Source organism: Spea bombifrons, chromosome 6 (genome assembly GCF_027358695.1).
Source record: "Spea bombifrons isolate aSpeBom1 chromosome 6, aSpeBom1.2.pri, whole genome shotgun sequence".
Classification (NCBI taxonomy): domain Eukaryota; kingdom Metazoa; phylum Chordata; class Amphibia; order Anura; family Pelobatidae; genus Spea; species Spea bombifrons.
Window position 1 is genome coordinate 15,271,320 of NC_071092.1, and position 14,801 is coordinate 15,286,120.

At 43.6% G+C, this 14,801-nt stretch overlaps 1 protein-coding gene across 2 annotated transcripts in view; it reads left to right on the top strand.

The window, feature by feature from the left end:
* Positions 1-14,801, top strand: part of FIRRM (FIGNL1 interacting regulator of recombination and mitosis) — a 52,315-nt gene that overhangs the window by 3,151 nt on the left and 34,363 nt on the right. For both annotated transcript variants that reach the window (XM_053469404.1, XM_053469405.1), the window contains exons 5-8: positions 3,210-3,350; positions 8,842-9,004; positions 9,100-9,184; positions 14,339-14,477. In XM_053469404.1, the coding sequence (XP_053325379.1) occupies positions 3,210-3,350; positions 8,842-9,004; positions 9,100-9,184; positions 14,339-14,477 (528 nt within the window). The remainder of the gene's footprint in view (positions 1-3,209; positions 3,351-8,841; positions 9,005-9,099; positions 9,185-14,338; positions 14,478-14,801) is intronic.

Here is a 14,801-nt window from a genome sequence, read left to right on the forward strand (position 1 = left end):
AACAAAAGGCCATTTCTCATCACGGATACTCTTGAACCTTTCTGCAGCATTTGAGACAATTGACAACCCCCTCCTACTACAAACACTTCATGCTTATGGCATCCGTGACACAGCTTTTTTCTTGGTCAAATCCAGGACGGTAGCTTTAGTGTCTCCTTCACTTGAACTTGCTTTTCTCCCTATCATCTGTTGGTGTTCCTCAGGCTTCTTCTCCTAAACAAGTCTTCTGAATGACCAACATTCTCTACAGATCATCCTGACTCAATCAACTCATCCCTATTCAAGCATCTTCTCCTACTGTTTCACTTCCTTCTCATCCACCGACTATATTGTAAGCTCACTAGAACAGGGCCCTTTTCTCTTTTGTACCAGTTTTTTATAGTGTGTGTGAGACGTTAAATTTTTTTTACTGACTGATTTTGACTGCTACAGAATCTGCTGGTGCTATATGAATAGATGTGATGTATATTGTCCACAATTAGTAACTGTTTAAAGACTGTAATGATACAAAAAATAAAATGATATAAATATATATTTATCTAGGTGAGCTCCCTTGGGTGTGAGCGCCTCACTTCCACTCTACCACGATGTAGGCGTTTGAGTGGCCTCTTCCCTCTCATTGCTGTTCTGTGTTGGGAGATTTCAGATGGGCTTTGGGCACGCATAGGATTATGAGATCAGGTTTTCTGGAGGCTGCACATGTGTCCTGACCGTAACCACCTTTTGAGCTTTTCATAAACCATATCCCTGCTTTGCCAGCCATGGTTATACCATCTATCTCTGGGGGTTTTCCTATAAGCATGATAAACTGGATTCTGGTTCTGTTACCTCTACTTGTAAAGGTTTATCTTCTGAAGCCTTCTGTCAAATGAGGAAGGTGAACTTAGAAGAATAGAACAACTTTGGCTATCTCTGACAAAGTTGTGGGTAAGAAATACAATCTTTGCTAACTATTCTAAATAACCTAGAACCTTTCCTGTACCAGTGGCCTTTAAACATAAGGATTGTATGCCCTTAAAATAAGGTGTCCTTAACCGTCGTGGGTCCGGTTAAATTTCGGTCTGCTGATTCTCGTTCGGATAATAGATTATGTGGTATTCCTTTCCTCGGTAAGATCTGTAAGATTTGTCGGATAAATCCTGGTTACCCTGATGTAAACACCCTCCCTAGTTTAAAATAATTTCCTTTTTGTCTTTCAATGTCTTTCAATGTAGGGGGCTGTTCTCTAAGCCTAATCCAAAAGGAGATCAACCAGCAACCTCAAAGTCCTGACACCAGGCCTCTTGGTGTGTGTGTGTGTGTGTGTGTGTGTGTTGGTGGTGGTGGTGGTGGTGGTGGTGGTGGTGGTGGTGGTGGTGGGGGCTTCATTTCCACTAAGCCTGGGTATCCATTAACGTGTTTGACATTATTTGACACCAGGAGTGCTGAGTCTGGGGAACTATGTGGCCACTCTAGATTTACAGAACACTTATCTACAAATAGAAATTGCTGGTGGATATGAAAAATGATATGCCTTTCTCTACTAGGCGCTCAGGTTGCTGTGTTGATGGTTCACCTGAGATGTCAGAAAATCAAAGTGAAACCTTACCTCAATGACTTTCTTCTGCCTGTTCACTCACCTGCCACCCTACAGTCCCAGGTCAAAAGAACTATTTAGACATTACAAGACCTATTTACTTCCCTTACAGAAATTCACCTCTGCACAACCAACTTTATTATTCAGCAGCTGAAACGTAGATGTTTGTCAGACAACTTTTGCAGTCTGTTGTTTATTTTCCAGTCTTTTTGCTTCTGTATATCTCACTTGTTACTGCTCCTGGAGGTCACAAAGAAAACAGTAATTTCTTGCCTGGGCATTTATTTTCCTTGTGTATCCTGCAGCAGGACTATTTTGTTCCCTCTTAATATTTTTTGTTCTTTTGCCATGTTGTTGGGGGGTGTTGATTTAATGCTCAATGTGCCCTGGATATATCTGGTGTTACTTCCTCTATCAAGTAGCTAAGGTTTGTTTTTTATTTATGTGGTTCCCAACTCCAGTCCTGAAGGCACACCAACAGGGCAGGATTTAATAATTCCTACATTCTCTTACAATATGGAGATTATTACTGTGACCTTTTCACGTACATTCAGAACCACAATGATTAGGGATGCACCAAAATGAAAGTTCTGGACTGAAACCAAAAATTAAGGATTCACTTGGCCGAACCCGAAAATGCATACCAAGATTGCAGCATGTACTGGCTGACTTGGCATGGTATGAGTGTGATTGCTAACAGCATTCACTCTTCTATTATGCCCAGGTTCCAGCATGTACTGGTTGTCTGTGCATGATAGGAGTGTGATTGCTGTCAACAATTATATATATATATATATATAAATATATATATATATGTATGTATGTGTGTGTGTATATAAATATATATAATGTATGTATATGTATACAATATTGTTGATTTTGTGGACAAAAAATTGGACCAAAAAAATTAAATAACTTAATATATGATTAACAGCAACCACACTATTATATTATGACTTGGCATGATAGGAGTGTGATTGTTAATAGCAATCACACTCCTATCATGCCAAGTCAGCCAGTACATGCTGGAACCTGGGTATGCCTGGGCATGATAGGCGTGTTAACAATCATATTTAATGCAGCAATCACGCTCCTATCATGCAAAAGCAGCCAATACATGTTGACACCTGGCTAGCTGCCCCCTTGTGTATTGATGCTGCCAGCGGTATGGGCTCTGCACATCAATTACAGCCTCCCTGTGCCATGCTCCCACCCACACTTACACAACAGTGCTATCACACACACTCATTTACTCATTTTCAAACATTCATATACTCATTCATTCACAGATACTAATCATTCACTCCCTCAATCACGCGTTCTCATTCATACCCTCCCCCACCGCCTTACCTGAACTGAAGATTTCGTTGCTGCGCGCAGACTTCCGCAGGGTACCCTGCTGCTTTCCTCTGTGTTGCTCGCACTATGTGCGAACAACTCGTGTTTGCCCAGGAGAATCTGGAACGGAGCAGGTTCATGTGAGGTCAGATCAATGGGTAAGCAGCAGGGCCCCTGCGGACGATTATTTTCGACAATTTTTTTTTTTCTTCATTTTGGCATTTCAGTGCATCCCTAAATTTATGATATGTACATCTCTTTGAAAGCAAACATATTTTTCCTTTTTATGTTGCAGAATATGGTTCATTGTCTGAAGGCTTTAACTATTTGTGTGCGGCATGTGTCTTCCCTGGACGAAACAATAACTTTAGAAAATATCCGATCACTACCTGCACCTGTCTTGCATGTCCTCCGATCTGCGTTTGCTCACTGTAAGGTGCGTAGTACAAAATTTTGTTAATTAAATTAAGCAATTCAGCACAAATTTATTTTTATTTATTTCTTTTGCTTTTTTTAATCTCCATTAAGTACTTGCCTTATTAAAGGCTTTGTTCTAGTGAAACAAGGGGTATTTTTTTGTTTTGTTTTTTTCACTTTGAATCATATTTATTATTTTCTATAAACATGTAAACAACACAGACCTACAGGGCATCACAGAAAGAGAACAAAAAAGCATACATAATGAGTCATAGGCATATAATCATAAATATAACCTTCAACAAAGCATACTGTTATAAATGCCTAACATATCGGTATGGAATATGAATTCTTGTATAAGCATTATTATAATGATCGCCTTATTGCTCATTGTACAGAAAAACATAACAAAAAAAGAGAAAACAAACAAAAAAAAACAAACATGAAACCGGGTGTGAGATTGACCACAAATTTAGTAATTCGTATTTTTGGAACAATGTGTAAGAGGGTGATCTTAGTATTTTCTTCAATATTAATGTTATCAATTTTTTCTGATATTTCATATGTATCGACCCAAAGGGATCTTACTTGTTTGCAACACCACCAAATGTGTTTATAATCTCCCCTTTCTGCATTACACCTCCAGCATTCGTACGACAGGGAACAAAGGGTGTATTTATGTACAAACAACTTTTGCTTACATTTACTGTTAAGTGCTTATGGACAACACTGCTTAGCGTTCTGTATATGTATTCACATTATCTTGAACCATACCAGTGGCATGTTAGGCTGCTATATAAACATTCTAAAGAGCACCGAGTGGCATGACTTTTCTTTTAATTTTTAAGATTTTCATCTTTTTACTTTGCCATTGTTTTAAATAACTGTGGTAGAAGAAGGAATTATATTTTTCATTATATAAGATACTTTGTACATGGGTACATTTGTCTAGCTTTGTTAATATGCGCAACTTATTTTTTTGCTAGCATGTCCCTTCAATATACACATGCACAGCCTAATCAGCACATTGTATGGAGAAAAGGGAAATTAATCTTGATTTGGAAATCGCAATTTAAACACATTAGTTCAGCGCTGGAGTAAGAAATCATAGTCAGTCCATCTTTAGGGAAGAAACGCATTGAAGCTGCATCGATACAAACTGGGGGTTATTGCCTGCCACTTAACACCACAAGAGAGACACGTCTCGTGAAGCGGTACTTTATAGCATGGCTCTTCCATTGCTTCCCCATAGCCTTGATTCCACAAGATGGAGACGTTTATTAGCAAAACCTCAAAGAAAGACCATGCTTCTTTCCACACCATCCCCAGCCAAGCTGGGAGAACAGCAGGCTTCATAGGCGGAGAATGTTCCAGAGCCACCCAGTAACAGGTGTCAGGTTTGTGGGGATCGGAGCACAGCATAGCACAAATAGACACCTGATAAGCTAGTAATCAGAAGTAGATGCCAAACCAGGTAATGGTACAACAGCAATAGTTTATTTCACTGAGCAGAAATAGGCAAATTGCAAAAACAGTACCGTACAGCAATCTGGGGACTGGGATAAGAGGGTATCAGCAAAGTCAATAAGAAAGCCAAGGTCAAAGTCCATAGAATCCAAAAAGAGTATTAAGTAATAAAGTATAAAATAATACAAAAAAAAAATCCAGGAAGGAACTTGAACAAACAACCACTGATTGAATAGTAATGGGGGTTTAAATAGTCTGCCGGATCCTAGCGCCTCCGCTCAGACCCTGGAGAGACTCCACTCCCAATAGTACTCTGTTAGTAGTGAGCTGGCCGTCACCGCTTGTCCCCGCCTTTGGTTCGTCGTCCTCCCTTGGAGCTGCGTTATCGGACGGCAGGACACACCTCTCGCCATCAGTAAGGCGCTGGTACTCTCCCTTTGCAGTGCGCGACGTGGAGGGAGGAGCGGGCGTGCGGTTTTGTCCACTTGGTGAAGACCCTCGTGGACGGTGGGGAGACAAGGTAGGATCCTAATGATAGCCTGGAACTTATCAGAGACACTCCAGAATGCCCCAGGATGCCTATAAAACCATCTGGCTCCTGGCATCTCGACTCCACCTTGGATCTCTACCAACACAATGCAAATCACCGAACTGGAGCAATACTGTCTCTCAGTTACAGGAAGAACTATTGCTTGATAAAGTAGACAATTTAGAGAGCAGGAGGAACAATCTAAAGCCTCAACAACTGATTAAGACCCTCCAGAGATGGCTTCCAAATGCCTTGCGTTTGACATACCCCAAAGATCACCTGTTAGAAAGGGCACACAGATTGGGTGTGCTAGAGAGGACAAGAGAATGCATCTGCGGCCAATTATCTTCAGATTGCTAAATCCGAGACAAGAGAAAAAAAAAATGAACGGCCTATAGAGCCAAAGGTGAACTTTGCTATAAAGCATGAATAATGGGCAAGCGTAAGGATCTGAGCCACTTTGACAAGGGCCAAATTGTGATGGCTCGACCACTGAATCAGAGCATCTCCAAAACTGAAGCTAATGTGGGGTGTTTCCGGTGTGCAGTGGTAAAAAGGGGTCCAAGGATGCATGGTGGGAGGCAAAAGCTGATTTAAATTGTCAAATCCAACAGATGAGCTACTGTAGCTCAAATTTATGAAAAAGTTAATGCTGATAGAAAGGTGTCACAACACACAATGCGTCACAGTTTGTTGCGAATTGAGCTGCATACCCGCAGACCAGTCAGAGTACCAATGCTGACCCCTGTGCACTGCTGAGAAAGCCTACAATGGTACGTTTTATTTTACATCATGTGGATGGCCAGATGCATCTTCATTGCTTACCTGGAGAACACATGGTACCAGGATGCATCCATAGAAGCCCCACCTTACAACTTACTGGGCTTAAAGGATCGGCTGCTAATGTCTTGGTGCCAGATACCACAGCACACCTTCAGAGGTCTAATGGAGTCCATGCCACGACGAGTCAGGCCTGTTTTGGCAGAAAAAGAGCAACCTACACACTATTAGGCAGGTGGTCATAATGTTATGGCTGATTGGTGTATGTTCTGGGTTTTGTTGGTTGCAAGGTATTGGGTACCGTTAATATCCCAGGCGCTGGGACAGGGAAGAGACATTTATTGCACTTTACATGGTTTTGTTGTAATCTCCTACCCTAGAGGTATTGGATTGTGGATTGCTGTTAACAATCATATATACAGTATTTGCCTGATTATTGGCTGTACTTCCCCCCCACTTTATGTTTTTAAAGTGGGGGTGCGGCCTATAATCGGGGTTTAGCCAGGGATTTTTTTTTCCTTTATCATTCAGCACTTGCAGGGGACCTAGATCCTACTCTCTGGCAGCCGGTAGACATCTGTGCGATGCAGACAAGTGCTGGCCAGCAGCAGCGGAGGCTGTCTGAGCGTATCACACAGACATTCACCGGCTGCCAGAGAGGAGGATCCTCCGCAGCGTTGAAGGGGACCTGTATCCTCCTCTCTGGCTGCCGGTACTTCCGCTGGGGCTTCTACACACAATCCAAATAGCTACTAGAAATGCATTTAATAGAGCCCAAAAACAGTTATGAAAAGCACATTTTACAGCTGGGGCAATAAATCGGACAAGCCACTGGCCTTAAGTTGGACTGGTTGGTCGTTCACCCAGGAGTCACTTTCGAGCTGTATGGGGCCAACAATGATAATCACTTGGAGGGCACAAACCTGCAATGGCAAATTCCTGGGGGATATTTTGGCTCTTCACAAAGTTTGCTGCTTCAGTGATATTTTTGTCAGATGTTATAGTATACGGATGTATAATTACTAGCATTTTATTAGTGCCAGGCTTTTATTGGCAATGATATTAAGTTTTATGCAAAGAGTCAATATTTGCAGTGTTGACCCATCTTTTTCAAGACTGCTGCCCAGGGATGCTCTGAATTAACATCTGGGCCACATCTTAACTGATGGCAGCCCATTCTTGCATAATCAATTCTTGGAGTTTGTCAGAATTTGTGGGTTTTTGTTTGTCCACCTGCCTCTTGAGCATTGACCACAAGTTCTCAATGGGATTAAGGTCTGGGAGTTTCCTGTACATGGACCCAAAATTTCTGTTTTGTTCCCTGAGCCACTTAGTTATCACTTTTGCCTTATGGCAAGATGCTCCATCATGCTAGAAAAGGCATTGTTCGTCACCACACTGTTCTTGGATGGTTGGGAGAAGTTGTTCATGAAGGATGTGTTGGTACCGTTCTTTATTCAAGGCAAAATTGTGAGTGAGTCCACTCCCAGGACTGATGGTAGCACTCACCTTATCTTCTCCGGATAACCCTTTTTTCTGGATGCCTCAAACAATCGGAATGGGGGTTCATTAGAGAAAATGACTACCCCAGTCCCCAGCAGTCCAATCCCTTAAATAAAAGACCTTTTGCAGAATATCAGCCTGTCCCTGATGTTTTTCCTGGAGAGAAGTGGCTTCTTTGCAGCCGTTCTTGACACCAGGCCATCCTCCAAAAGTCTTTGCCTCGCTGTGCGTGCAGATACGCTCACACCTGCCTGCTGCCATTCCTGAGCAAGCTCTGCACTGGTGGCGCCCTGATTCTGCAGCTGAATCAACTTTAGGAGAAGGTCCTGGTGCTTTCTGGACTTTCTAGCGCTCCCTGACACATTCTTCACAACAATTGAACCTCTCTCCTTGAAGTTCTTGATGATCCGAGAAATGGTTGATTTAGGTGCAATCTTACTAGCAGCAATATCTTTGCCTGTGAAGCTCTTTTTGTGCAAAGCAATGATGGCAGCATGTGTTTCCTTGCAGATAACCATGGTTAATGGAGGAAGAACAATGATTTTAAGCACTACACTCTAAAACTTTGTCTGTTAACTCTCATATGTGTTAACGAGAGAATCACTGACATGATGTTAGCTGGTCCTTTTTGAGCAGGGCTGAAATGCAGTGGAAATGTTTTTTTTGGGACTAAATTCATTTTCATGGCAAAGAGCAACTTTGCAATTGATTGCAATTCATCTGATCACTCTTCATAACATTCTGGGTATATGCAAATTGTCTTCATCTAAACTGAGGCAGCAGACATTGTGAAAATTAATAACAGCAAGTTTATATAATACATCTAACACCCCATCACCCAATGCATTTAATAAAAGAACATAGAACAAAATAAATATGCAAAAAATGTATAGTTCCATGAAAAGAACAAAAGAAACTAATGAAAAAAGCCTCTTTCAAATTAAAAACCTTAAGCTTCTAGTGTTCAGAAGTATGGGTTAACAAAGTCTAATGATTTAAAGGATGCCCCCTTAGTGTAGTAAGATTTATTTTCAAGACAAACCCCAATATATCATGATGATTACAGAAAATATAGATTTGATAAGATATCACTGGAGACCTTAAGTCTGCCTTTTCTAACTTTAAGGCAGCTGGAGCATCATCGCCTTCCAGTACCAACCTTCAAGTTGTGTTTTAGTTTACATTACTGTGTGTAATACAGCATGCCATAAAAATGCTTTCTCTTTGTCAGGATAGTGATGCCATTTATGGTGTCCGACTCAATTTGGTTTCGGATCTCCTGCAAGCTATCTTCAAAGAAGCAGTTTGTCTACAGAAACAGTTGATGGAACTCCTAGATAAAACAAATGTAAATTCTGTAATTTCAGAAAAGGATACAGAAGACATGGTGTCGGGTATGTTCATGGTGGAAATTATGTTTAATTTGGTTATTTCATTAGCCTACCTATGACTGTGGATGTCTTTATTACCTGTTATGTTTTCTTTACAGTGTTGCATTCAGTTTTAGACATATGCACAGTTGTAGCAAAAATGGATCATGCACTGCATGCCAACACATGGAAATTTATAATCAAGTAAGTGTATTTAACCTACAGCTGCCTTGTTTTGAAACTGCTTTTGTTTTTATTTAACAATTGGCTAAATTTCATGAAAATGCTCAATATAGGCTAAAAACCTTTTTAAGTGCTCAGGGTTGGGAGGACAATTTCTCTAGTTCTAGATTTAAGTAACAACCTAATAGACAGCTTACACTTACACAAAATATGTATGTGTGTATATATATATATATATATATATATATATATATATATATATACCGTATTTGCTCGATTATAAGACGACCCTGATTATAAGACGACCCCCCAAAATCAAAATATTAATTTAGGAAAAAACAAAAAGCCTGAATATAAGGCTTTTTACGTAAACTATTTTTCATATTTAATAAAAGCTATGATTGAGACAAATATATTTTTTATTTCCTTTTATTTGCCAACCTGCCCCCCCAGGCTTGCCACTCTGCCCCCAGAAATGCCTTATATCCCCCTATTTGCCACTCTGCCCCATGATGTGCCTTTTAACCCTCTATATGCCACTCTGTCTCTGGAAATGTCTTATACCCTCCTATATGCCACTGTGCCCCATGATATGCCTTTTAACCCCCTATATGCCCCTCTGCCCCATGATATGCCTTATACACTCTGGCATATAGGGGGTTAAAAGGCATATCATGGGGCTGAGTGGCATATAGGGGGTTAAAATGCATTTCTGGAGATATATATATATATATATATACTGCTAACAGCAATCACACTCCTATCAAGCCAAGGCAGCCAGTACATGCTGGAACCTGGAGATGTTAGAAGTGTGATTACAGCCTCCCTATGCCATGCTGCCACCCCCACCCCCCTTACACATTCATGCTATCACACACACACTCATTCACAAACATTTAAATACTCATTCATTCCATGAATCACACATACACACGCTCAAACCCCCCACCCCCTTACCTGAACTGCAGATCTCCCACTCGCAGACTTCTGCAGGGGCCCGGCTGTGCGAGCAACTTCTCTGGCCCCGCCCCCAGAGGAAGGAGGGGGGAGGTAGAGTTATGTGAGGACTGTGCTAGCTTCCTGTTTCCTGCTGCTAATAGCAGAGACGCTGCTCGCGATCAAAGCCCGGTAAGCAGCACGGCCGAAGCAGAATGAGGTCTGATTAGAAGACGACCTCGATTATAAGACGAGGGGTATTTTTCAGAGCATTTGCTCTGGAAAAAACCTCGTCTTATAATCGAGCAAATACGGTATAATATACACACACACACACACTCACTCACTGGTCACTTTATTAGGTACACCTTGCTAGTACCGGGTTGGACCCCATTTTGCCTTCAGAACTGCCTTCATTCTTCGTTTTTGGTCCATATGGACATGATGGCATCACCCAGTTGCTGCAGATTTGCCGGCTGCACATCCATGATGTAAATCTCCCGTTCCACCACATTGCAAAGGTGCTCTATTGGATTGAGATCTGGTGACTGTGGAGGCCGTTGGAGTACAGTGAACTAGGGCTGCAACAACTAATTGATAAAATTGATAATAATCAATAATGAAAATCGTTGACAACGATTTTCATTATTGATTAGTCGAATCGATTTTTATCGATTATAAAAAGAGGTGTTTTTTCAGAGCAAATGCTCTGAAAAACCCCTCTCCTTATATAATCCGACCTCAAACAGAGATCGGATTATAACACTAGAATCCAGATCCCCCGCAACGCTGCAAGGGACCTGGATTCCCCTCAATGTCAGCCGGTGGGTGTCCATGCGATGCGCACAGACAACTTCCGTCTCTCCCCTCCATTTCCCCTCTGCCTCTCTCCCGACTCCCTGGTGTTTTGTGAACCTCCGTTGCTGACAGGCACTTTCACTGCAGCTTCATAGAAGCCTCAGCGTAAGTGAAGGTGAGTAACGGAGGCTGTCAGTGCGCATCGTGCAGACCCCCACCGGCTGACAGAGAGGATGATCCTCTGCAGGAGACCTCGATTCTCTGTCAGTCGGTGGGGGTCTGCGCGATGCGCACAGACAGCCTCCGTTACTCACCTTCACTTATCCTGAGGCTTCTCTGCCTCCTCCCCCCCTCCCATTCACCACTCTGCCTCTCTACCCGACTCCCTGGTGTCTTGTGAACCTCTGTTGCTGACTGGAAGCAGAGTGATGTATGGGATGAGGGAGAGAGGCAGAGTGGTGTATGGGAGGGGGGAGGAGGCAGAGTGGTGTATGGGAGGGGGGAGGAGGCAGAGTGGTGTATGGGAGGGGGGAGGAGGCAGAGTGGTGTATGGGAGGGGGAGGAGGCAGAGTGGTGTATGGGGAGGGGGAGGAGGCAGAGTGGTGTATGGGAGGGGGGAGGAGGCAGAGTGGTGTATGGGAGGGGGGAGGAGGCAGAGTGATGTATGGGAGGGGGGAGAGAGGCAGGGTGGTGTATGGGAGGGGGGAGAGAGGCAGAGTAGTGAATGGGGAGGGTGGAGAGAGGCAGCGTGGTGAATGGAGAGGGGGAGGAGGCAGAGTGGTGTATGGGAGGGGGGAGAGAGGCAGAGTGATGTATGGGAGGGGGGAGGAGGCAGAGTGGTGTATGGGAAGGGGGAGAGAGGCAGAGTGGTGAGGGGGGAGGAGGCAGAGTGGTGTATGGGTGAGTTATAGTGGTGTATGGGGGTATAATGAATTTCAGGGTAGCAGAGTGGTAGTACTGCTGGAAGTAGCCATCAGAAGATGGGTACACTGTGGTCATAAAGGGATGGACATGGTCAGCAACAATACTCAGGTAGGCTGTCAAGTTTAAACTATACTCAATTGGTACTAAGGGGCCACAAAGTGTGCCAAGAAAATGTCCCCCACACCATTAAACCACCATCACCAGCATGAACCATTGATACAAGGCAGGATGGATCCATGCTTTCATGTTGTTTACGCCAAATACTGACCCAGCCATCTGAATGCCGCGGATGAAATCGAGACCAGGCAACGTTCTTCCAGTCTTCCATTGTCGAATTTTGGTGAGCCTGTGCGAATTGTAGCCTCAGTTTCCTGTTCTTAGCTGACAGGAGTGGCACCCGGTGTGGTCTGCTGCTGCTGTAGCCCATCTGCTTCAAGGTTCAGCGTGTTGCGCATTCAGAGATGGTATTCTGCATACCTTGGTTGTAATGAGTGGTTATTTGAGTTACCGTTGCCTTTCTGTCATCTCGAACCAGTCTGCCCATTCTCTGACCTCTGACATCAACAAGGCATTTTTGTTCACACAACTGCTGCTCACTGGATACTTTCTCTTTTTTTCGGTCCATTCTCTGTAAACCCTAGAGATGGTTGTGCATGAAATCCCAGTAGGTCAGAGGTTTATATTAGAGCTGAAACAACGAATCGATAAAATCGATAATAATCGATAACGGAAATCATCGATAACGATTTCCGTTATCGATTAATCGAGTGATCAATTCGTTGTTGGAGCACTCGGCTCCTTTTACTTACCTCCGCGAGCGTTCCCCGCTTCTGCTACACGCTCTGCAGTCTCCGCCTTCTTTTAGCTACGTGACGGATGTGACGCGTTCCGGAGGTAAGTATTCTTCATGTCTATGTGCACGGATCGCACAGAGCCACTCGCACAGAGCGAATCGCTCTGTGCGAGTGGCTCCACTCGCACAGAGCGGTTCGCTCTGTGCGAGTGGCTCCACTCGCACAGAGCGGTTCGCTCTGTGCGAGTGGCTCCACTCGCACAGAGCGGTTCGCTCTGTGCGAGTGGCTCCACTCGCACAGAGCGGTTCGCTCTGTGCGAGTGGCTCCACTCGCACAGAGCGGTTCGCTCTGTGCGAGTGGCTCCATTCGCACAGAGCGGTTCGCTCTGTGCGAGTGGCTCCATTCGCACAGAGCGGTTCGCTCTGTGCGAGTGGCTCCATTCGCACAGAGCGGTTCGTGAGTGTGGGTGCAGGGCAGAGTGGGGGTGGGGGTGCAGGGCAGAGTGGGGGTGGGGGTGCAGGGCAGAGTGGGGGTGGGGGGTGCAGGGCAGAGTGGGGGTGGGGGGTGCAGGGCAGGAGACTGGGTGCAGGGCAGAGTGGGGGTGGGGATGCAGGGTGTGAGTGTGGGTGCAGAGCAGAGTGGGAGACTGGGTGCAGGGCAGAGTGGGGGTGGGGATGCAGGGCAGGGTGTGAGTGTGGGTGCAGGGCAGAGTGGGTGCAGGGCAGAGTGTGAGTGTGGGGGCAGGGCAGAATGTGGGGGCAGGGCTGGGTGCAGGGCAGAGTTAGAGACTGGGTGCAGGGGCACAGTGCAAAGTGCTGGGTGCAAAGTGCCAGTGCTGGGTGCAAAGTGCCAGGGCTGGGTGCAAAGTGCTGGGTGCAAAGTGCCAGGGCTGGGTGCAAAGTGCAAAGTGCTGGTGCAAAGTGCTGAATGCTGGGTGCAAAGTGCTGGATGCAAAGTGCCAGGGCTGGGGCAAAGTGCTGGGTGCAAAGTGCTGGGTGCAAAGTGCCAGGGCTGGGTGCAAAGTGCTGGGTGCAAAGTGCTGGGTGCAAAGTGCTGGGTGCAAAGTGCAAAGTGCTGGGGCAAAGTTTCTTGAACAGTAATAGTCCACCTCTTTTCAGAATGTTTGGGGTTATTTTGTTTCATAAATATTGTGTTTGGGTTCTTGTACTTTGAAAATATTGTTTTTTATTACATCATAACAAAATAAGAATGTTAATGTAAATTTTAAGTTGTTTTTTAACATCCAGTTCATTAAATTCTTTTAAATAAACGAAAAATTTGCATATTGTTTTTTTTTATCCGATTAATCGATTAATCGAAAAAATAATCGGCCGATTAATCGATTATTAAAATAATCGTTAGTTGCAGCCCTAGTTTATATAGATATATTTTTCAGAAGAAGTTAAGCTATTCAAAGCTCAGTGTATGATGTTGGACTCGGTGTGTGCCGAGGTAACCCTAGAATTAGTGACCTCTGGGAAAGGAGGAATTGGTAAAAGCATATGTAATTCTATGTTGGGAGGGAGACTCTGGTCATTGCACGTAAAATATAATGTTATGGTAATATTTTCCATGACCAGACCAGGTCTTCAATGAATACAGGTAAAGGTAATATTACAATAATGTTGTAGCATTGCTGTTTAGTTAATAGTTGACAATATGTATTATGAATCTGTGTACCCTAAATTTAAATACCAAGTTTCCAACCTTTTTTTAACGTTAGACAGAGTCTCAAGCAAAAAGCCCTTGTCGAGAGCCAGCTACGGCATCATGACATTGTGAGGGGACTGTGTGATGACATTCTTCTCTCCTTCCAGTCATGCTTACAGCTAGCGGAACATATGAAATTATCAGGAACTCAGGTAAGATCAGTCTTTTTATTAGAAGTTATGGTCTGCATTGAGCATTTGAAAATATATTTAATTGCTGCAGTTACAAGCATTGTTGACCATACATAAATTGATGCAAGATTCTCATAGCAGCATGTTTTCTAGAACACTCAGGGATTATAATATGAAGGTTTTCACCCTGTGTATCCAGGCATTCACATGTTTTATTAGTGAGCCTTGCACAAAAGTCTTAACAAAAATTGTATTATGTTAAATAAGCCAAGTAAGATAATGGAATACCTGGGCGTAGGTAAGCGCTGAATGAAGACAATACTATAGAGGTAAAATGTAATTGTC